This window comes from Colobus angolensis, unplaced genomic scaffold, assembly GCF_000951035.1.
Source record: "Colobus angolensis palliatus isolate OR3802 unplaced genomic scaffold, Cang.pa_1.0 Scaffold52, whole genome shotgun sequence".
Classification (NCBI taxonomy): domain Eukaryota; kingdom Metazoa; phylum Chordata; class Mammalia; order Primates; family Cercopithecidae; genus Colobus; species Colobus angolensis.
The window spans coordinates 10,525,364-10,549,598 of record NW_012118710.1 but is presented as its reverse complement, the minus strand read 5'-3'; the positions used below and the strand labels follow the sequence as shown (position 1 = coordinate 10,549,598).

The following is a 24,235-nucleotide window of genomic DNA, read 5'->3' as shown; positions in this document are numbered from 1 at the left end:
CAACACACACACACACACACAGGCGCGCACACACACACACACACACACACACACAGCGCAGACCCAGCAGGAGAAGGCAACCTGGCATTTTTAAGGTTCGTTTAGCCTTTCCTGTGCACCTGGAAGGAATTATCTTACCTTAAACTCCCTTCCACCTAGAGTTTATTTTCGCCTACGTGCGACAGGGCTTTTGCACTTGAGTTAAGGAATGAATCCCGAACTCTTCTGGAAAAGCTACCAAAGTTCCCCCGCACCCCTCCCAGGGTTCCTGACCACGGAGCCTCCGCTTGGGGTACAGGTGTGGGAGTTGCAAACTTTTCTCTGTGCCGTTTTTCTCCGCGTGGAAGGCGACTGAGCAGCCCTCCCAAATACTGCCTGGCTGCGGAGAGGAGCGGGCAGCGAGAGTGTCGGGTCTCCGCTCGGGTTCCCGGGTCTCCGGGGCGCTTGCCTTGGTCTCCGCGCAGCGTCCAGCGACCCCTGTCGGGGGTTCCCGGCAGCCGCGCCGCCGCCCCCTGCCCTGCCCGCGCGGGAGGAAAAGGGGCTGCGTCCGGGAGCGCCGAGCCCAGGCTCCTCCCGGTGGCGTGTCCGCGCCTCGGGGTGGGGGTGTGGTGGGGAAGAGGGAGGGGGCGAGGCCAGGGGAGGGTGCGAAGGAGGCGCCTGCCTCCAACCTGCGGGCGGGAGGTGGGTGGCTGCGGGGCAATTGAAAAAGAGCCGGCGAGGAGTTCCCCGAAACTTGTTGGAACTCCGGGCTCGCGCGGAGGCCAAGAGCTGAGCGGCGGCTGCTGCCCGGACGATGGGAGCGCGAGCGGGACGGTGACAACCTCTCCCCGATCGGGCTGCGAGGGCGCTAGGCAGAGGCCAGGACGCTAGCTGCCAGTGGCGGGACCCAGCGACGACTTCCCTGGGCGACAGGAGCAGCCCCGAGAGCCAGGGCGAGCGCCCGTTCCAGGTGGCCGGGACCGCCCGCAGCGTCCGCGCCGCGCTCTCTGCAGGCGACGGGAGACGCCCCCGCGCAGCGCGAGCGCCTCAGCCCGGCTGTTCGCTCTCCCCCTCGAGGGACAAACTTTTCCCAAACCCAGTCCGAGCCCTTGGACCAAACTCGCCTGCGCCGAGAGCCGTCCGCGTAGAGCGTTCCGTCTCCGGCGAGATGTCCGAGCGCAAAGAAGGCAGAGGCAAAGGGAAGGGCAAGAAGAAGGAGCGAGGCTCCGACAAGAAGCCCGAGTCCGCAGCGGGCAGCCAGAGCCCAGGTGGGTGCGCAGTGCGGCCCGGGCCCCGCGATCCTCCTCTTACTCCTCCTCCTCCTCGGATGCGGTGGCCTCTCCCTCCCCTCTACCTTACCCGTCCGCTTCGCCCTGTGCTCTGAGCGCCGGTGGAGTCGCGCGGTGCTTCCCCTCCTCGGGGCCGCCGCTCACCTGGGCGCCTAGTCCTACCGGGCGCCAACGCCCAGAGCGCAGGGCAAGGGACAGCGGTCCCAGCCGCACCCTCCCAGGGTTCTGGGAGCTCTGCGCTCCTTGGCACGGCCCCTCCCCAGCGCCTTAGCGGGGGAGCCCAGCCCGGGAGTGAGACCTGGGGTATAGGAGTCGAGGCTGCGTGCTCGCGTGCCCCGCGCCAGAAGCGCTTTTCACGGGGGCCGTGTGCCCTCTAGCGGGAAACGCTGGAACGGGCCTCCTGGAGGGACAGCCCGTCCCCTCGGTGTGCCTCGCAGCGCAGAAGTGGGTGGTCGAGGAAGGGGCCGCGTGGGAAATTTCTTCGGCGTTTTGGGGCAGAGGGCAAGCGATGTAGAGTGCGCCTTGGTTCGGCTTGATTCAGTCCTGCGCTATGGAGACTCAGAGCAGCGCAGGGATTCCTAAAAGTCAGCGAAGCAGATGAAATCTAGTCCAGTGCCAGGAATCAGCTCTGCGCCAAACAAGTTCTACAAACTTTTGGCTTAACGGTTCTGTTTTTCAAGACCTCTGTGATAAATACGGTTCATTTACTTTCCCAAGAGATGTCAGAAAGCAACCGTTTATCTGGATTTTTGAACCCAGTTGGCAATTGAAGCTTTGTAGAAACAAATCTTGTATTTCATCATCAGAACACGAGCATGGATGAAAGCTTTACCTTAGATGTCCCTAGGAAGCGCTGATGCTTTAGACATTACCTTGGACAAAAGGGGGATGTCGAATAAATACTTGTTTATGAGTGATTGGTAGCTGATAAAAGAGGGGAGGAAGGAGATGGGGGAGAATGTATTTATTTTTTGCCTCTGCAATTCCCAATTATTAATTGATCTGGATGCCTTAAGTCGCTTTGAGCATGCTCCCAACGCACATTTCGTGAAGTACTTCTGAAGAATTAATTCAATAGTACTTGATAGTACTGTGGCTACGATAATGCCGTAGAAGTATTTGTCCCTTGCTGGAAGAAAACTACATTTGCTTGGTCCTCTTACTGGTATCACTGATAGCATTTCAGAACCTAGGTTGTTGGCAGAAACCTTCAGCAGAGTTTTGAGCAAACAGAAATTGAACGGAGAGTAATTGTTTCACCACTGGCTATTCTTGTGCTTGCTTCTTTAATAGGATACTGCTGATCGTATTCACTTCAATTACTGATCATTGCCCCTCATGAGGGTGTATTGAATTTTTGCTTATTTTTACCCTATATTTTGGGGAGAGACCATAGCATTTTATTTAACAAGATATGAAATTGGGGAGCTGGATTAGTTACCTCCCTGCGTGACTTTGTGTACTGTGTCCTTTCTAAGGTCATCATACTAAATTACAGAGATTTTAGACCTAGCTCAAATCGTTGTAAAGAGTTATTTTGGGGGCTCTTATCACTGTTTGTGGTTGTGTTCTTCTCCTGTCTCCCTGCTTATTGCCTTCAGAAGTTTCTGTGGTCCTCTGTAGATGGTCTAATGAATTAAGGAGGGACCAGTGGTCTGAAGTAGCATCCTTTACAAGTAATAGGTATGCATTTTGTCAGGGGCTCCTAGCAGCAGCGCCATAACACAGAAACTTGACAAGTTCAGTGAGGGAGGGAGTTAGGAGGCAGGCATTTCTGTGCCCACCAGATCTTATCTACTAGGTAGGCAGCTGTCTTGTGATTAGCTATGCTGTCTCTTGACACAGAGCACCAGAGCTTCCTTGGTGGCTCTAATTTGCTTTCCAGAGGCACAGCAGTGATTCCCTCTAAACCAGCTAAGTCAGTATCTTTAAGTGACATTTGCTTAACTGTCTTCCCTGAAAAATTGGAGTGACTTTGGCTGTAGGTTAGTTTTTAGTATATTTGTCTGTTTTCCACCAGATTATAATCTTTTTTGGGAAGGGACTTTTTACCCCCTTCAAAGCATCTTGTGCTTTTTAAACCAGGTAAGAATATGTATTCTTTATTTGATTCAAAAAGAATGGTCAACAACCTGAAACCAGCTTTATATAGAAGCACATGGCATTACAAATGATGCTTCAGAATCAGTGTTTCTTTCCTTCATTGTCATTTTCCTTACAATGGTAAGTGCCAGTGTAGTTTTCCTTGTCTTAGGAGAACTCATACCTGATGACCATAATGGTTTGTGAGAAAAACCCATACTCTAGGTTTCAGGCATCCTCAAAGGAATGACCTCTAGATGCCATAACTCTAGTATTCACACTTGCCACGCTAGCCCAAATTAGGACTTATGAGGACAAGTGTCTCTTGTATTGCTCCCATCTTAGTGTCTGTCAGTTCCACGTTTCACCCGCTTCTTAAAACAGCCACTGCAACTGTCTGTCCTTGATGATATGTATGTAATAGCCAAGCCTCTCTTTGGCTGTTTTAACATTGCCTCATGACAGTCAGGGGAGAGATAATGGGGTGGGATCTCAGCCACTCACCTCCGCTGTGTGCTATATTATACACATAGGCATAAACACATCTGTTGGAGGGAAATTTTCAGGGGGAAAAGGCTTCTTTAACTTTCATATGGCATGAGTGACTGATATGTGATACATACATGGCTATTTCAGAGCATCTGCATTTTTGTACAATTAACTAAATGTTGAATTGCACACTATTGGGGCTGCAGATGTTCAGCAGAATTATTTATTCCATAATAATAGCTCTAATAGGTCCCAAGCCCTTGGAGTCATTGATTCCTTTTCTTTGCTCAGAATAAGCAAACTAAGAATGGTCTTGGGTACTGTATCACTGATTCGTGTACCAAGGGCCCTGTAACAGCCTGGGCCTCCTTGATGCTAGACCTCCCATATCCAGTCTCTTCATACTGATTCAGCTCAACAGACTTTTTCTCTTGAAGCCTGAATTACAAAATCAGAGCTTTTTTTTTTTTTTTTTTAGACGTAGTCTCACTCCGTCACCAGGCTGGAGTGGAGTGGTGCGATCTTGGCTCACTGTAACCTCCGCCTCCCGGGTTCAAGTGATTCTCCTGCCTCAGACTCTTGAGTAGCTGGGACTACAGGTGTGCGCCACCAGGCCCGGCTAATTTTTGTATTTTTAGTAGAGACAGGGTTTCACCCTGTTGGCTAGGATGGTGTCGATCTCCTGACCTCATGATCCACCCGCCTCGGCCTCCCAAAGTGCTGGGATTACAGACATGAGTCACTGCACTTGGCCGTTTTTTTTTTTTTAATTTTTGGCCAATTGGTATTTGACTCTAAGCTTCCTTTATGATTCTCTGTTTGTTGGTATGTTCTTACTCTGCACAGAATTCTATCTTTTTTATTTTCTCCTCTTAAATAACCTGAAAAAAATTCGCTATCATGCCTAGCCGGATTCTAGAACTATCCTGTCTCCCTTCACTCCTGGTAGGAGGGGCATTTGTGAGTATAGGTGATGGAAACATTGAGAAACCTAGTATCCCAAATGGGTAGAAGCAGGCTGTGAGTTTCCCCAATGACATCACCCACCTGTTTCCCTCACTAAGTGGCTCTGCAGGCCGAAGTGCTTGTAAACATTCTTGGGTATAAAGTGCCGTGACCCTAACAGGGCAGCCTGTGTTTACAGAACAAGAGGAATGTCCAGTGATCTGTTTCAAGCTGGTTACTTGTAACCACCTAGCCTATGTAATTATTAAAAACATTAAAGATTATTCACAGAATGAAATAGGACTTATTTTGCAGCATTAAAATAGCAGTAAGAGTGGAAGAAAGTTATATACTCAAACATGAATACTTCTCATACCCATGAAATGGTCAGATAACACTAATGAAAAAGGAGAAAAAAATATATATATAAAACCAAAAAATATTAGACAGACATGTGAACACTGAATACCTACTACGTGCCAGGCACTGTGCTGGACACTTTTATGTTTATAAATGAGGGAACTGCTGTTTATTGAATTCTTACCATGTTCCTGGCAGTAAAACAGATGTATATTGTGTATTTTGTCATCCGTCCTTTCGAAAATAAGAAAATTCCTCGCTATTAGGCAGCAAGATGCCAGATGGCCTAGTCTTTAGCTCTTCAGCCAGATTGCCTGGGTTTAAATCCTAATTAGGCTGTTCTTAAATATGTAGTCATGGGAAGGTTACTTAATCTTTCTGTGCCTAAATTTCCCTTTTCTGTAATATGGGGATAATAATAGTATTATTATTATCATGAGGGTTTCATGAAGCTTAAAGGAAATAATCCATGAAAAGCACTCTGAACATCAACCAACGTGTAATAAGTGCCCAGTAATATTAGATGTCTTTATAAAACTACTTAAGAAGTGAATTATCTGTGTCTTTGCAAAGATATTTGATATACTTTCCAAAATTTACCTTTTATGGTAAAAAATATCCCAAGCTGACCTCAGATTACACTGGGTATAAATATTAATATGTACTACCTGTAAAACTAGAGAAAAGTGGATAAGAGTGTCAAATTCCATAACTGCATATATATATTATGAAAACAGTACTGAACTCAATCTAAATATTGAAAGTAGAGTGAGGTGCAACATAATTTTATCTCTGGCAGAAAAATGTTGAGGTTTCAAACTATGACAAGATTTTGAAACATGACTCTTTTTTCTGGCAACACTTAAGAGTTGATGCTTAAACCCCACTTTATTGTATAGAATACTTAATCTTCTCTTTTGGGACTCATATAAATTGCAGCAATTGAAAAACAAAAGTGTTCACCAACCTTCCCCTCACTATCTTTTTTTCAAGCATAACAGTATATTGCCAGCAATGTTCATAGAATTGAGTGCAGGTGTTTCTAAATATAAACAAAATAAGGAATATATTAAATCCACGTTTCTAGCTTTTTATTTCCTCCTCAGCCTTTCTAGAATGGCTATAGTGTTTAAAGTTCTGAAACTGTGATAGATTCTTACTAAATCAACATTCTGTTAGCATTCCCAAAGTAACAAGTTAAATTCGATTTGAACAGTCCTGATAGTTTATCATGTTCTGTTGTGATAGATGAAAACAAACCAAGTGCCAGTATTTTGAGTGAGTAATTTTATTTGCTCAGAGATGCAAATGAATGAACTTCTGGTAGTTTAGTTAGCCCTGGAGCTCCCCCTCTTGACAAATAGAAAAAACAAAAAATTAAATCAGATGGTGTTAGCTTGAAAACGGATTTATTTTACCCAGATAAAAACTATGCCACTAAGGTACATAAAATGAAGTTTTCTTAAAGGAACGAATGTTTTGGATTCCTCCTAATTTTGTGCACGACTGCACTTGTGTACGTCCTTGCATATGTTTTAATAGATTTAAAAATAGCGAGCTACCAAAATACCAATAGATGTCAGTGTTTGTCGCTTTAGAAAAAGTGAGGTGTTAGGAAAAAAGAAGAAATGGACAACTTAATTTATATTTAGTTTTAGTAAGCATAAAGCTGGCTACTTTTCAACAATTCACTCATAATTCACTGTATATAACCCTGTTTACAAAAGTACATTTTATTAAGGAAAAAATTCCATGCTCTCATCTCTTTCTTCTAAATATTTTTTAAAGCCTCTGCAGTAGATTCCCAGAAGAATTCAGAATGTAGGCAGAAAATATGTTAATTTTTTAAATTCGGAAATAAAATTATTTGAGAATATCGTTAACACATTCGATTTCTTTTGCATTTTTAAACTAGAAATTCGATATGCACTTTCTTATGTTGCCCTGATTATGACTGATGAAGTGCATTTTTCAGCCCAAGTCAAGTGAGCTCTGTGGAGTTCTGCCTCTGCACAAGGCAGAGATGATATGATCACAATTCTCTTCATTCTTCCTGTGCCCAGTGTCACCTTTTTCTGGCCTCCAGAGGGTGCTCCAGGAGCATCACACTGCTATTCCCCAAAGACTAACTTCTTTTCTCTCTCGCTCTCTCTTTTTTTTTTTTTAATTACTGAAGTATTCTGGGCAATCTACTGGAAGAATAGAGTCCCAATTCCATACATGTTAGCTGCCTCAGCTGGAGTTTGTTTTCCAGCTGGACCACATAGCCCTAATTCATTAAGAATTCTAAATTAGAATATTCTAAAACATTATTCTGATGATGTTGATGCAGTGGTCAGCTTGCAAGGGGACATCTGTCAGATTAATTCCCTCTAGGACTTTCCCCCAAGGCAATCAAGCATCTTTAAATACCTTCCAATCACCCCTTACAACAGCTCCCTCCCACTGAAGTGCACATGGTACCCACAAAGAGATCTAGTGCTATTTAAGAGTTTCACTCTGGCATTGGAAAGCTATACGTGAAAGCATCAAAATTAGACAACAGATCCTTATAACACATTTGTTTTCATCTCTTCCTATCACTCTGTTTCCTTAACCCAGGGCAACACATTGTTTAGGAGCCCCACTTTGATTGAGTGCACATTTTTGAACACAGGTTTGTGTGACTAATTCTTGTGGATCATGGGCTGATATTTTAATATGGTCACATAGCCCTTGTATTTATGGTTTACTTGCTTATGTTAATTCCACCCTGTACTTGTTGTCTTTAACATACTGAGTTACTCTCAGTATATTACTGAGGCATACTGAGTAACTCTCAGTGTATTACTCCCCTTCCCTTTTTAAAATGTAATATTGTTCCCATTGTTTCTTGCTCCAAGAAATCTATCATCGATGGGAATAGCCTTTGCTCTGCCATAGTGCCCCAAACCTTTCATTCCACAGCTTCGATAGGCAGGCAGTGCTTTCGCTGGGCAGCTGTAGTTTTAGTTTCAGTGGTATGAGAGTCATGGAATGTTTTATTAGATTGAACCATATGAAATTGCCCATTTTGTAGGTCATACCTGGCTGAATACTGTCCATGTCATGTAGTTTAATATTTGGACTTTGAAAAAGTAATTTGACTTTACTTATTCTTTACATATTCTTTAAAATCATAATGACAACTTTGAAAAAATTATATGGTTTTTGATAATAATTAAGTAGGATTGAAGTAATACATAAAAGAAATCTGAGCTAGGGATAACTGAAGCAGTAACATTTTTTGCAACCAATAAATCAGCTCAAATGACGTCCATATTAAATGAATTTAGCATAAAATTAGAATGACAGAGCAACTAGCATTTTCCCTTGGCGAGAAAAGTAGTAAGTTTCTATCATAAAATATGACTCATTTTTATTTGACCTATTAGCAAATAGTTATTGCACCTTATCTTAACCACTATTATTTCTACAGAAAGATTACAGAGCAATGAGTAGGAAATATGGAAGACTGCTGAATAATCCTGGCCTTAGTTATGGAGTAACATGAAAAAAGAAAAAGAAAACCTTTTACTGACTTTCCCAGTGCTCTATCAATGCAAGCTTTTTAGTAGTTTTAATGTGTGACTTTTATTATCAGGTGAAAATGCCTCTCATTATTACATGGCCTATTTTATAAATAAAGTTCAAATTTCAATATAGCCAGTTTTTAAAACTGTATATAACTCATCCCTTTGTTACATATAATCTCCCAATTTTAGAGACTTACATTACATATTTAAAGCACAGTCTCTTTAGCTATCCCACAGGGAATCTAAAACCAGCCTTTACAAGGAGATGTCAGAATTCCAGTTTGCAATGATATTTTTTCAGAACAAATAATAGTAAATTAATTAACACAATTTTTCATTTGTGTATCAACTAGGCATTGGTTTTTGTTTTTTGCTTTTTGTTTTTGAGACTGAGTCTTGCTCTGTTGCCCAGGCTGGAGTGCAGTGGCGCGATCTCAGCTCACTGCAAGCTCCCCTTCCTGGGTTCATGCTATTCTCCTGCCTCAGCCTCCCAAGTAGCTGGGACTGCAGGCACCCGCCACCATGCCCGGCTAATTGTTTTTGTATTTTTAGTAGAAACGGGGTTTCACTGTGTTAGCCAGGATGGTCTCGATCTCCTGACCTCGTGATCTGCCTGCCTTGGCCTCCCAAAGTGCTGGGATTACAGGCGTGAGTCACCATACCCAGCAAGTAGGCATTATTTTTGTGTGTACGTATCAAACCTGTTTTTATATGTTTTGGTACTTTATCTCTTTTCTGCCAACAGGGTGAAATGGAAGTACAGTACTGGGATTATGCACAACATTTTATTGTTTAAAATTATAGTATTCCTTTTCCGTTCTGTAGTTTCAATTGTTTAAAAATGGGGGTGGGGGGCCGGTCTGTCTTGAAGCCTGTGAGATGGTAGATCTTTAGAAACAGTTATAATAGCAGTCATATTGAAACTTATTGTCATCTATTTCTGGGAAAAATATTGAAGGCTGGTATATTGTCCCCAGAAGGATTAGATGAAATACAGAGAATAGATTATGATTATAATTTGTTTTAGTGAGGTCACCTTGCTGTACAGTTGGAACCTTCCCGGGGGATTGCTCATGCATTATCCATTTTAGAAAGAGTAGTACTTATAGACATTATGGAAATGAGCCGGTGGGTTTGTCAGGAAGAAACCAATAATTTAAATACTGAGTTGAATGGGAAATGAAATACATGATTTTCCATGTATTAAATTGAATAGAAATGAGAGACTTATGTCTTGAGGGTTTTTCTTCTCTTTTTTTCAAACATGTTGGGGATATTGTATGTTCCCAAGTACCCTCAGCCTGACAGGAAGGAGACATGTCAATAGACAGAGTTACTTATTATATTTTGATGTTTAGAACGGAACAGTGGAGTTTTAAATGTTGTGCATGTTATTTATGCCCCATCCCAAAGGACAGCGATCCGCTTAAAAAAGGCAGAAAAGACAAAGCTATCATTCCCGAAGAATCAACAGAAGCTAAGGGAGAGCATAGAGCATAGTCCCTGTGGCCTCTACAGTCATCGCCCTCTCAGACTGAATCCACACAAAGCCTCCTTGACTGAAAGAGCCTCTACATTGGACTGTGCATGGCGCGAGGAAATGTGATTACTTGCAATATGCTACTGAGTACAGAATAAATATTATGCATTTGGTTTTCACTAAACTTAAAAAGCCTAGTGAAAACTCCACTTCTACATGTGATGAATGTGATTATGCTGTGTCAGGTGAAGACGTGTTTCAGTGCCTCCCTTTACTTTCCATTAAGGTATGCTGATTTCCTTCTCCCTTATGAAATAGATAAAGGAAGGACATAATCGTCCTGCTGCTCTGCCCTGAGTGCACCAGTATGGGAATAAAACCCTGTAACCAGAGGGTGGTGGCAACCATCTAACAGGAACCTGCATTTAGACGTGCGTGTTTGGGAGAGGCTGCAAAGTGGCTGTGCTTCTGATGTCACAGGAGTCTGTGGAAGAGGCAACCAAAGAAGACCTGAGGCTCTTCTTGTCATTTTAGATATGTGATTTCATAAAGTTACTCTTGACCTTAATGTGGATGCCCATTTGGGATTTGTGCCTGCATTTCATCCACAGCTGCGTGGCATAGTTGCTGAGTAATCCTGTTGCTCTTGAGCAATGTAAATTACAGCTGTGGCTGAGTGTGTGGTTCACGCCTGTAATCTCAACACTTTGGGAAACCAAGGTGGGAGATCTCTTGAACTCAGGGATTCAAGACCAGCCTGGGCAACGCAGGAGTCCTCATCTCTACTAAAAATTGAAAAAATTAGCCAGGTTTGGTGGCATGTTCCTGTGGTCCCAGCTATTAAGGGGGATGAGACAGGAGGATCGCTTGAGCCCAGGAGGTTGAGGCTGTGGTGAGGGATTATGATCACACCACTGCACTCCAGTGTAGGTAACAGTGTAAGACTTGTCTCAGAAAAAAAAAAAAAAAAAAGTTACAAGCATATCAAAAGAACAGTTTATTGACCACCCAAATTGTCTTGGAATTCTCACATTAATTTACAGGAAGAAATAACCCTTTGGAAAATTCACAATGTTTTGCTAGTACTAGTATGTCATCTCACTCTAAAATGTAAAAAAAAAAAAAAAATCACTACTCAGATCTTATACGAATCTAGTTTTTGGTTATGAATACAGTAATTCTTTGTTGAAAACTCCCTTGACAAATTAAGCCAATGATGGACATTCTAATAATTGTTGTATTTTATGGTACATTTGTAACTAAAAGCTACTTCTTTGAGTAATGACTGATAGTTTCATGGAAGAAGGCATTCTTTTCCTGGCCACTCTGAAAAATAAGAAATGAGAAATGATTGCATGTGGTATATATATGCGTGGTTCTAAGTACTAAATTTGCAGATTGCCTGAAAATGTTCTTATATACTTTTTATGGATACAGGTTTTCTTTTTACTTAGCTTCAGAAAGTATCAATACATGATTAAACTTTAAATTGACTAGGGCTACCTTTTTAAATGGTCAGACAGGTTTTCCTTTTAAAGGATTACTTTTGTGATTGCTAGCTGCCTGAAATAGTATTTCAAGACCATGCATGGTGCCTTATACTTGTAATCCCAGCCCTTTGGGGGGCTGAGGTGGGAGAATCACTTGAGCTCAGGAGTTCAAGACCAGCCTGGGCAACATGGCAAAAACCTGTCTCTACAAAAAATACAAAAGAAAAAAAAATTAGCCAGGCATGGTGGGATGCACCTGTAGTCCCAGCTATTTGGGAGGCTTAGGAGGGAGGATCACTTGAGGCCTCGGAGGTTGCAGTGAGCTGGAATCGTGACACCGCACTCCAGCCTGGGTGACAGAGTGAGACCCTGTCTCAAAATAAAATAAAATAAGATATAAATGAAACAGTATTTCCAAGACTTAGTATAAATGCATAGCTGTTAAGCTGTAAGTACATCATTAAATGTTCATAAATGAATTGGTAACTTTCTATATTTTATCACCTTATTTTCTATAATACAGAAAATATACTTTAAATATTTTATTTATCCGAGTCCTTTTTTTGTTTTTGCTTTTTTTTTTTTTGTTTTTGTTTGCAAGACCCAAGTCAGAGCAAGTTCAATTCTATTTTGAGCGTTTTATTTTGGCACTCATGTAGTTTAATTAAAAAAAAAAAACAAAAACATTGTCCTCAGCCAAAAGAATTTTTGGTTGAGTGATCATAAATACAGAGGTTAGCATTTCACATCTCTAGAATGTAAAAGCCATAAAGTCGTATCTGCCTTTTATGTTGTCGTATCATCAGGGGCCATCACGGTGTTGAGAACATAGTCTTTGTTCTTAAGAATTTATTCAGTAACTGACTGAATGAGGAAGTATGGCTAGTTTGCTTAAAACATTGAATTGTAGGAGTTGATGGGTAGCAGTTTAGTTATTATGCTACTATCAGTTAATAAGAAAGTATGAGTGCAGTTCCACCAGTATCAGTGATGCATGGATTTGTTCCTAAATTGTTATTTTTGTGGTTGAAATTTGCACTGTTTATTTTGAAACTCTCACTAAGTCATAATCAGTGCTTAATTATTCAGACTGATGAATCAGAGGTTTGCTCAGTCCACGATTCTTGCTACCATTAAAATATTTTGTTACATTTTCTTTTGAGTACATAGAAGCAACTAATAAATGGATTAAGATGCTGCAGTTTAAGAAGTTAATCTTTGTAAATTACTTTGGCCATTGCCTGGAACCTAATGTTTGCTATGTTAAGAGTTTGTTATATAAATAAACAAACACTGTTCCTGGTAGGTAATGAAAGTAATCTTAAACAATATTAGTAGTACCTAAAAAGTAAGGTCTTAAATATAACTACAGTAGTCCTGAGAAAAATCATAGAGTGTTAGAACTGAAAAGAGTGTCTTAGAGGTCATCTGGTCGAATCTCATCTTTTTAAATGAGGAAAACCACAAGGTACAAACATCAAGGGCATCAATCCTAAGACTAGAACCTGGATCTCCAGATTTCAGGGTAAGGATTTTAATTATTCTCATGCTATACTTTCAGTCTCAAGATGGCACTGTATATGAATTCAGCTTCACTTGTATAGTACTTTGGGTGTTATTATGCTTCCAGATAAGAGAGATGTATTTCTATGCCATTGAGGAACAGCTTAGAGTACCTATGATTCATAGGAATTTGAAGGCTGTATATCAACTGAATCTTTATATCTTTTTGTTCCTTGTTGCAATATCTTGTACCCAAGTAGCTTCAATAATTTTGACTGACAAGATGACCATAAAGTAAGTAGTCCTAATGTCATAACATGGAAGAGGAGGGTAATGGGTGTGTGTGTGTGTGTGAATGTGAATTAGTATAGCATAATCATGAGCTGCCTCAGTGCTCTTAAACTTTTTTTTAGCACCAATGCCTTTATGCAGGAGACCCTGAAAACAAGCAAGAGATCTTTGTGGGCTCTCTGTAAATGGTGTGCATGCAAAAAAGGGTCCTCAGTGCTTATCCCTTGACAGCTGCTCTGAGACCATTGAGTCACTCACTTGCATCTGTGAGCCACTGACCAGTCACTGATTGCAGTGACAGTTTATCACTAACAACCTGAATTATCTTTGACCCAGAGACCCAGGGGTCAAAGGCCTCCTAGTCCATTATTAAATTTCCAGGGCAGCAGTTCAGTTTGCATTAGGGGATTTATTTATATTTATTTATTTAGGGTTTTTTGGGGGGCGGGGGGGTGGAGGAGCTTGGGGGAATGAGACCTGCAGTTATTTTCCCCACATTTATAAGATTATTTAGTCCTTTATTTGTAGGATTTGGCATCCTAAAAGAAAGGAAGACCCAAAGTATCATGGTTCTGATCCGGGCCTCACATGGCTGTCCTAAAGATTTCTGGGACCCATTTATGGGAAGAATGCCACTCTGTAGATTGTAGCAGGGAGGAGCTTTGCCCTCAGGAAGACACAGATCCTTTGAGGGTGGTAGAGACTCCTAAAGTCTACGGATTCATATCCAGCTGGCCCCATTAACAAGAGAATTAAAGAGTGGCTAGAAAGGGACTGAAGAGTTCACTGGGAGCCCATCCAAAAAGCTGGGGCTACAGACAACTGCTGATTCCCAGCCAGTCATGGATATTATTTTATTTTATTTTGAGACAGGTCTCATTTGGTCGCGCAGGCTGAAGTGCAATAGTGCGATCATAGCTCACTGTATCCTGGGACTCCTGGGCTCGGCTCTAGTGATCCTCCCACCTTAACCTCCTAAGTAGCTGGGACTACAGGCATATACCACCATGCTCAGTGAATTTTTTTTTCATTTTGTAGAGATGGGAACTTGCTATGCTGCCCAAGCTTGTCTAGAACTCCTGGGCTCCAGCAATCCTTCCACATTGGCCTCCCAAAGTACTGGGATTATAGGCATGAGCCACTGTGCCTGGCTCGCCAGTGATGGATTGAAAGCCTCTTCTGGGTTGTAACCAGGAAGCGTGCCTGGGCCAGACTGAGAGGGCCGAAGGATGACAGCCTGGTTTCAGTGTGTGAGTGTGCGTGCATGTATGTACCTGTGTATGAGTATGTGGGTAAGTGTGTCAGCCTGTAAAAGTATATCATGAGTGGTTGTCTCTTAGGAGGAGAGGGAATCAGGAACCTTGGTGAAATAACATCATGTACTGACATGGAAAGGCACTGTTCTGGGCAGCAGTCAAGAAGACAGAGGAGGACTAAATGTATATGATTTGGGCAATCATTTAAAGCATCTTGGATTTATTTCCTTGTCTGATAATTAACAAGGTTGATGTACACGAGGTATAACACTTTTAGGAGTAGAAGAAAACTATGATTCAAATCAGCATTTTATTAGATCACTGGTCTCCGATTTGGTGTGATGTCTTCCTGGTACGTTTTCACTCAGACCAAGCTTGTTTAACCCATGGCCCATGGGCCTCATGCATCCTAGGACAGCTTTGAATGTGGCCCAACATAAATTCATAAACTTTCTTAAAACATTATGAGCTTTTTTGTGATTTTTCTTCCAGTTCATCAACTGTCATTAGTGTTAGTGTATATTATATGTGGCCCAAGACAATTCTTCTTCTTCCAGTGTGGTCCAGGGAAGCCAAAAGATTGGACATCCCTCACTTAAGAGTCTTTCATAGTGAATATGTTTTTAGAAAGCCTAAGGTGTTTGAAGAATAATAGTCACATAAGGTCTAGGCAAATAGCATACTGGTTTTATGTAGGAAACAGTTTATCTTTTATAGAATAACTTTTGATGGGTTTGAAATTGTAGTGTTAATTTATCTTAGTGAACATCTAGAAGATTTGTTTAGGTATGTGAATCGTTTAGTGAAAACAGAACATGGTAAGTATATTTGTGAATTACTAGTGCAGAAGCCTTTTATGAAATTCTCAATAGAAACTGCATACTGGTTATGAATGGTGATCTCTCAGATACCTTTCACTTAGTCGTTTCTCATGAGTATGTGATACAGTTGAAGTTATGGGATTTAACCTCTGCTGAGCAGCAGAAAGATATGAAGCAGTGAAAAATACAGGCTAAACAGAGCCTTTGAGAATCATTTTTTTCCTCAGTGGTTTATGTTCTTCACATTCAGTTTTGATTCTTCTCCATACTTAACCTTCTATAGCTGATACTTCCGTTTGGGATATAGGTTCTGTTTCATTTCTAGAGGTATCTCTTTCTCTAAACTCATCAAGTACTTTTTCAACCCTGTTGATCATCTTAACAGAAGGATCATAATATTAAGTTGATTTATGACACCATATCATATTTTTTATTTGTAGTAACTGTGAATTGTCATCAAGCTATTCATTGAAAGGATACCTCTTAAACTCTCTATTACTAAGATCCCCAAATGTATCTCTTCTCCTCTCGATAAAACGAGTGTTGTCTTAGACAAGCAGCAGACTGCTTTTTAAGTGAAGTGGATTAAGCTGCTGTGATCATCCTTGTGAATGTGTATGATAAATCATTTTGATGGCCTTTTAAAATCAGAGTCACTGAGTCCCACACAGAGAAACAGAGAATGCTGTCTGTCATTATTACAATAATAATTAAGCATTGGCTGATAGGATATAAAGTATAAATCAAAGATCTTAGGGGAAATAGATGAAAGAAAAGCTTTGTTTCTCAAAAACGTAATCTAAAAGAAGAAATATTGAGCAAGCATTGGGTGCTTCATGAATGGCCTAAAAATATGTTTAAGTCTATCACCTGAAGGTTCATTTATTTCCAGGAAAGAATCAATCCCACTTTTTCACTTTTTTTTCTCTTTCCCGGTGGCTCAACTCCAGGAAGGTGTTTTAATTGATTAGTGGGAAGATTTTAACACAGACAAAACTTATAAGCCAAGCACCATTATTTCTAGTACAGTGGCTTCACCACATTATAGGGTAATAAAGTTAAAAGCTGCCGACTGTTTCAGAATTATTTTCAGAAATTTACATCCTCTTTATTCCCATTACCTTGAGAAAGTGTTCAGAGAAAGGGCTTAGTCAGCATGCAATTATGGTATTAGATGAAGCATACAGTTTGGTCTAAAACCAAGATGCAGCTAGTCTCATCAGGGTACTTTAATCAATCAGGAGCTGTTAAGAAGTTAGGAATGTCAGTCTAACTTAATTCCTTTGAAGGTGATCAGCCTTTCTTCCCTGGAAGCTTTGAAGATTTTGTCCCGTGGCTGGGTGTGGTGACTCATGCTTATAATCCCAGCACTTTGGGAGGCCGAGGCAGGAGGATTGCTTGAGCTCAGGAGTTTGAGACCAGCCTGGGCAACATAGGAAAACACTGTCTTCCCCTCCCCACTACCAAAAAAATAAAAAAATAAAAAATAATTAGCAGCGTATGGTGGTAGACACCTGTAGTCTCAGCTACTTGGGAGGCTGAGGTGGGAGGACTGCTTGAGCCCAGGAGTTTGAGGGTACAGTGAGCAATGATCATGTCACTGCACTGTAGCCAGGGTGACAAAGAAAGACCCAGTCTCAAAAAATAATATTGTTCTCCAGCAAATGTTTTTGAAGTTATGGCATTTAACCCTGCCCACCATTCCCATTCCCCCTTCTGTTTCACTCTCATGCATTCCTTTTTCTTTATCCCATGCAGGATCATTGGGCTTGTCAAACATACAAATTGGCTTTCAGGAAAATTCTCATCCATATCTCTTCCAAAATTTCCTGTATCCCATCATCTTCTCGCTTTTTGGAATTTTTTTTTTCTATAATTTAAAGATAGAGTCTTGCTGTTTTCTAGGCTGCTCTCAAACTCCTGACCTCAAGCGATCCTTCTACTTTGGCCTCCCAGTGTTGGGATTATAGGTGTGAACCATTATGCCCGGTCTAGAACTTTAACTAAGAATGTGTTGGACATTCTTTCTCTGATCACCGGTTCTTTTAACCTCCTTCACATTTCCCATCATTTTGTTTCACTCTCCCACTGTGTTTCTTTTGACTTATCTTCCACTTCACTCATTGCCTCTTTGGCTATGTGCAGTCTGCTGCCAAGACCACCCATGAGATTTTTCATTTCAAGGACTGTTTTTCCCCCCATTCCTAGCAGTTTTATTTGGTGCCTTTTCAAATCTTCTGTGTTGTATTTTATATTTTCATGGTTCCTGTAGATATTTTTCAGGTTGTTATTTGTTTCTTTTAGCAGAGCAAGCCTTGCTGTTTCATAATTTGTGTGTGGTAATTTCAGTTTGTGTTGGTTCTCACTCTCTATGTCTTGGTTCCTTCTGTGCTTCATGGTTGGTCTCTGACCCTGTGTGGGCCATTGCTCTGTAAAAATTATCTGTGTCATTCCTCACGGCATGGGATAGAAGCACGTTCCTGCCGAGAAGGTAAGTGTTACTGCTGGGTACTTGGAAATTTACCGAGTTCATGGCTTGAGGTTCTGTGGCCTATCAGCCTGTGCACGCCTAGGCATTTAGAAACCTGTCTGTAGACTCAGCTTTTCCCTCTGGCTGAACTCAGGATCAAGACAATGTGTCTGGCCAGGCATAGTGGCTCATGCCTGTAATCCCATCACTTTGGGAGGCCAAAGAGGTGGGTGGATCACCTGAGGTCAGGAGTTCATGACCAGCCTGACCAACATGGCGAAACCCCATCTTTACTAAAAATTCAAAAATCAGTGGGGCCTGGTGGTGGGCGCCTGTAATCCCAGCTACTTGGGAGCCTGAGGCAAGCGAATTGCTTGAACCCGGGAAGCGGAGGTTGCAGTGAGCCGAGATCGTACCACTTCACTCCAGCCTGGGCGACAGAACATCTCAAAAAAAAAGCATGTCTTTAGTTCTCTGGGGTTAAATGGGTATGTTTAGATTTGGTGTAGCTTTTTTGGGGTTCTTTACTCCTTTTGGGGTCCCAGCTTAATGTGAAGAGGGTCTACTCTAAGACTCCCCACTTTAGGCAGATCCTGGAGCCTCTACCCCTTTCTCCAGCATGAGCAAATGCCGTCTTCAAAAAGTAGTTGCTTTGTCCAGCTATTTTGCATCTATCTCTAAGGTTTGAGATTTGCCTTAGAATTTGTCCAAAAAATGATCTTTGTTGTCAAATTCTTTTAAGGTGATGTTTATTATATTTCATTCAGCACTTTTAATTGTTTCCAGCCAGAAGGTTATTGTGAGAAGCTTACCTTCCAGGAGTGGAAGAGGAATCATTAGTCATTAAGGAACTAAAAATGTTAGGGAAATATTAATACTTCAGAAACGATTTGTTGATCTGAAGAGTACTTAAGTTAGGGATTTTCAGAAAGTAGCATTTTGTTTTGTTTTGTTCAAGACATCATCTTGCTCTGTTGCCCAGGCAGGAATGCGGTGGCGTGATCTCAGCTCACTGCAACCTCCGCAAACGATTCTGTTGCCTCAGCCTCCTGAGTAGCTGAGATTATAAGCATGCACCACCACACCCGGCTAATTTTTGTATTTTTTGTAGAGACAGGGTTTCTCCATGTTGGCCAGCCTGGTCTTGAACTCCTGGCCTCAAGTGATCTGCCCACCTCGGCCTCCCAAAGTGCGGGGATTACAGGCATGAGCCACTCCGCCTGGCCAGTAGCATTCTGTGGATGAATTAACTCTGGTTTTGTTAGCCTTCAGAATCTAAGTAAGTTTATATCTTGTCAATTTTGAGAAAGAAGATCTCTGAGAACTGCCTCAAATGGGGAAGGGATGGACTTTATAAACCAAAATGTCAATGGGTTAATCCTAAAAATCTCAATGAAATGGGGCAAAATATGGCTAAGAAAAATTTGACAAGGTGTAAATCTCACTGAATGCAATTGCTGTGTTTGCTACCAAGTTTACAAGAGAAGAAACTAGGTTTTGCCAGTGCATCAAAAATTAGATTAAAAAAAGAAATTTCTCTGGCCTAGTCTGATGCGTAGCCTTCAAGAGAAAAATGATGTGCGGTTAGATGACTTGACCAAAGTCCCATAGCCAGGGCAGGGAGAGGGTCGCAGCCTGGTGGTCCATTACCTGGTGCCACTGGATCTATGCAGATGGGTTTGGAACTTCACTTTCTGCCTTGTCTGGGACGTAAAAACTTCTGGTGCCCCTCACTTCTTTTTTATATAAACTGTTGTGTTTTATTGCCCTGGCACTCTTAAGTTGCTGTTTCACCCTAGCAGTGCCTGCTTCAGGCCATCACCAATGAAAGTGCCTTTGAAATGTCTGAAGGCGTGTGCATTGCCTAGACAAATAGTTGGCAGAAGAGGTCAATACAGGCATCTTGCTTTGGAGTGTCAATTGAAGAAATTGTTTTTCCACTTGAATTGGCAGTGTGTGCTCTTACTGCTGTTAGAGTTCTGGGCAGAGAAGTAGATGTGATAATTATGAAGGGAGAAGGGGGAAGAACAGCTGCAGAATGCAGGGAAGTGACTGGACTCCAGTAATCATGTTTGGCAGGTCAAGGGTGAGATTTAGCCTGATGGGATTTGGACCATTCCCTGGGTTAGAAAGTGGTGTTAAAATCAACTCCAGGTGTTTCCGTTATTCTTAAGGCCTAAGTATTATTAAAGCAGAAAATAATATGTTTTAGAATATGAATGGGAGGGGATTGGTCATTTGCTGCTTGGGAATCACTTGTTTGCAATAGAGCCCATTCTCTCCTGACAGTTGCTCCTACATGTCTAAAATACATCATAAATCCCCAAATGCTTGTTTCAATAGTGAAGTTTCTTCCAAATGAGCTGTTATCACTTTTGTCTTCAAGAGAATACTAACTCATTGAATCTCTTTGAGCTTTTTATGCTTTTACACTGTGGGCTTTGGAGTTTGCTTTGGTTTATCCACCAGTTCTTTAAGTTAAATTTAGATAAATTAAAATTATCAGGCTTATTTTTAAAAACTCAAGTATTACCAAACGATGGATGATAGAGATACGCTTTGGGAATATACCCAAGTACTTCAAATGATAGAACACCAGGAGACATTTAGTAAGAGTTTCTTCTGCTGGGTGAAATCAACATCAACATCACCTGTAAACCGTTGGTAGTACAAATCCCCTGGCCTCGTCCCAGAGCTCCTGGAATGAAGCTGTCCGGGATAGGGCCTGGCAACCTGTGTTTTAATAAGCTGTTTGTGGGATTCCGATGTTCCCCAAAGTTTTAGGATCATGCCTGCAGAGAATCCTGCCCACTATGAAAGTCTGCATGCCTGAGTAAGTCAAAAGAGATCTTTGAAAATAGTATCTAGGTTTGAGAGACTTGCTGTGATTGTATAGTTTTAGCAAATGTGTCAAAACAAATTTTTACTTACAGGCAGTATCTTGTTAGTACGGAGAAATAAAAAACACACAAAGATGATAAATAAGTACAAAAGTAATTCATCCAACAGCCATGTGAAGATGAAAATCTTTGAAATGAAAAAAAAAGTTTTTCAGTCTACCCTGTGGAAGTAGTAAGTTACATTGAAAGGCCGAGATTAGCCGAGATCATTTTTTGTCGTTTTGTTTTTTGTTTTTTTGAGACAGTCTCTCACTCTGCCACTCAGGCTAGAATGCAATGGTACAATCTTGACTCACTGCAACCTCTGCCTCCCAAATTCAAGCGATTCTCCTGCCTCAGCCTCCCAAGTAGCTGAGATTACAGACATGTACTAAAAACACAAAAATTAGCCAGGCATGGTGGTGTGTGCCTGAAATCCCAGGTACTCAGGAGGCTGAGGCAGGAGAATTGGTTCAACCCAGGAGGCAGAGGTTGTAGTGAGCTGAGATCGCGCCACTACATTCCAGCCTGGGCAACAGAACAAGACTCCATCTCAAAAAAAAAAAAAAGAAGATAACTATCAGAAAAGGAATTACCTAGAATTGTTGAGAGGGCTTGTTTTTAGGAAAGAAAACTAGAGCTGAAAATGATGTGAAAAGTACCATGTTGGCCAGGCTGGCCTCAAATTCCTGACCTCAAGTGATCCACCCACGTTGGCCTCCCAAAGTGCTGGAATAACAGGCGTGAGCCACTGCTCCTGGCCTCTGATATTTATCTTTATATTTTCTATATAACATGCATGTTCTGCTGTTTCTTTAAAAAAAAAAACTTTTATTTTAGGTCTTATAGGAAGCTTGTACTTCATTTATTCAACACATAATTATTAAGTACCTGATACATTCCGTACATTGCACTAGGTACTGGAAATAAACAGAGAATAGAACAGACATGATTCTTATCCATGAAGAGCTTATATGCTAAAGATGTAGGAAGTACTTTTAAATAAAACTCTTACTTATATAAACTCCATAAAAGAAAGGGCCTGCTTTTAATTTTTTTTTTGGTGTTGTCCACTCCTTGAACTTCATCCAGTTCGTCAGAAAAAATTTAAATGATATTTCTAAATAAGTGGTTTGCTTCGCTCTATCATTAAGCTAATTGTTCAGATGAATAAATCTCAATCAGAATATTTTCAAATGTATGTAAATATATACATTCAATGTATTTCCCAGTTTCAGAAAGTTCTAATTTCCCTGTTTCAGAAAGTCCTAATTTCCCAGTTTCAGAAAGTCCTAATTTCCCAGTTTCAGAAAGTTCCAATTTCCCAGTGTCAGAAAGTCCTTGTTATCAACCTTGTTTTGAAAGAACCCTTTGTTTATGATAAAGTGTCACATACTTTATTTTGTATTGATACAAATTATTGATGATTGTGGATATTTTAGGTAATACTAAGATAATTATGTGAATATGAATTATGACTATAGAGTATTGGTAACAGGAGTGTAGATGAATGATATGAATTTGCATTGAGTTTGTCATGCCCAGAAAGTTAATCTGAACCAAATTTCTAAAAAGTGCCTTTCTTATTCCATATTGTGTATGAAAGAAGAGTATAGTGCCTGGTTAGGTCCTAGAAAAGCCTATGGTAAGAAAGGTGGGTTAAGAGGATCGAAGTTAGGAGTAAACTTGTTATAGTCTTCATAAATATTTTTATAGCCAATAACATAAAACAATAAAGACAGTGCTCCAAATTAAAGATACTGCAATGACATGACATCTACATTTGAAACTAGTAATAATGTATGCCAGGCCCTATTATTAATTTCTGCTTAGCATTCCTTACTCACTAGAAATGTTTTAGGATGTTAGTTCCTTTGCAGCTTGGGATGCTTGTAAATTCACTTGCTCTTTTATAAATAATGTGCATACAAGGAGATTTTCAACAGCACTTTCTTACCAAAGGTCTGGGTCATCGTGATTTCACAGCACCTGTGAGGAGGTGTTGACGTTCAGGTTTTAGCGTCAGGATTTTGACTCGTGTCTTCTTCCTGCTTGGATCCTGTCTCTTCTCACTTCCCCAGCTCAGGCTTCATGTATGAATTTTAGATTCTTTTGCCTTTGTATCAGCCAGCAGAAGCTAGTTTTTTTGTTTGTTTGTTTGTTTGTTTCAAGACCTAGGTTTCCTTGTACTCACATCTTTCTTCAAGCTTTATTTGCAAACACCTCCATTCTTCTTGCCATTACTTTTGCTTCTTGTCTATTTCAAAACTCTGGTTTCATCTTTTTCTTGTTACTACCAATAGGAGTAAATTAAGTGACTTGCAATTAAGGTACAACAGAAGCAGAATTTTCAAAGTTACTCAAAAGAAATAAGTAGGAAAATTTCCATGGTAAGACAACTTAGTAAATAATTATGTACAGGCAGTGATCATATATGCTCATTTTAAATTACAAATATACACACATGGCCATAGAAATTGTCAGAGTCTGAACTGGAACTCAATCCCTAAACTGATTCCAAACCCCACGTAATTTTTATACACAGTTTGTTACTAGCTTTTTGTCCTTTTATGTCCTGTCTTCTGTATATTTCTAAGTTGCCCACATTTTAAAATTTTCCTGTCTTCTGACTTTTTACCGCAAGTGTTTTTTTCTCACCCACTTTTATTATTCTCATTTCCTGTTTTCAAAGAAACAATTGCAACACATTTTAGAAATGCTTACGACATAAGTGGCACACTCCTGAAGTCTTTCCAAAATCTATTTTCCTCAACGTCTTAATTTTTAAAATTTATGTACTTAGCTTCTTTCTGCTAATTCCCTCAGAAAAACTCAGCACAATTTTATAAGCAATGTGAATGATCTTAGAGCCTTCATAGGAATAAATTGCACAGGATGTCATCCATACATCATAAGCAAGGTACAGGATTAGTTTTCTAAGATATCATTTAAAATTTCTTCTACTATTGCTACTGTACACATTTGATGTATTAAGCCAAAGCTTTATTCCTCCAAGCAGAATAATCCCCTGTCACAGTTCTAATCCCAGCATAGTGTCGTCTTAACTGCAGTGTACTATCCTAACTTTCAGTGACATCTTATTTCAGCTATCTTTGTTATACAGTAGCTGAAAATCATTGATAGTTATAAAGACCATAATGCCATAACCTCTCAGATTTAAACAGGATAGAAGATTTTATAAATTACTAATCCAGCAACAGAAGCATTTTCCTCTGTTGGGTAGATGCAATTATTCAGATTCCAAGTGGGTGAGACATTCCATAATTATGTCTCTAATTTTACATTCTACAGGCCTCATTTCCTCTCTCTGGTAACTGTCCTTACCT

At 40.8% G+C, this 24,235-nt stretch overlaps 1 protein-coding gene across 8 annotated transcripts in view; it reads left to right on the top strand.

Annotated features, from left to right (window-relative positions):
• NRG1 (neuregulin 1) overlaps positions 1–24,235 on the top strand; it is a 1,122,805-nt gene that overhangs the window by 904,505 nt on the left and 194,065 nt on the right. For 5 of the 8 annotated variants that reach the window (XM_011960743.1, XM_011960742.1, XM_011960735.1 and 2 more), the window contains exon 1: positions 631–1,247. The exons of the other annotated variants lie outside the window; for them this stretch is intronic. In XM_011960743.1, coding sequence (XP_011816133.1) covers positions 1,148–1,247 — 100 coding nt within the window. In that variant the 5' untranslated portion in view covers positions 631–1,147. Of the gene's footprint in view, positions 1–630; positions 1,248–24,235 lie in introns of those variants that run through there. 8 annotated transcript variants of the gene reach the window in all.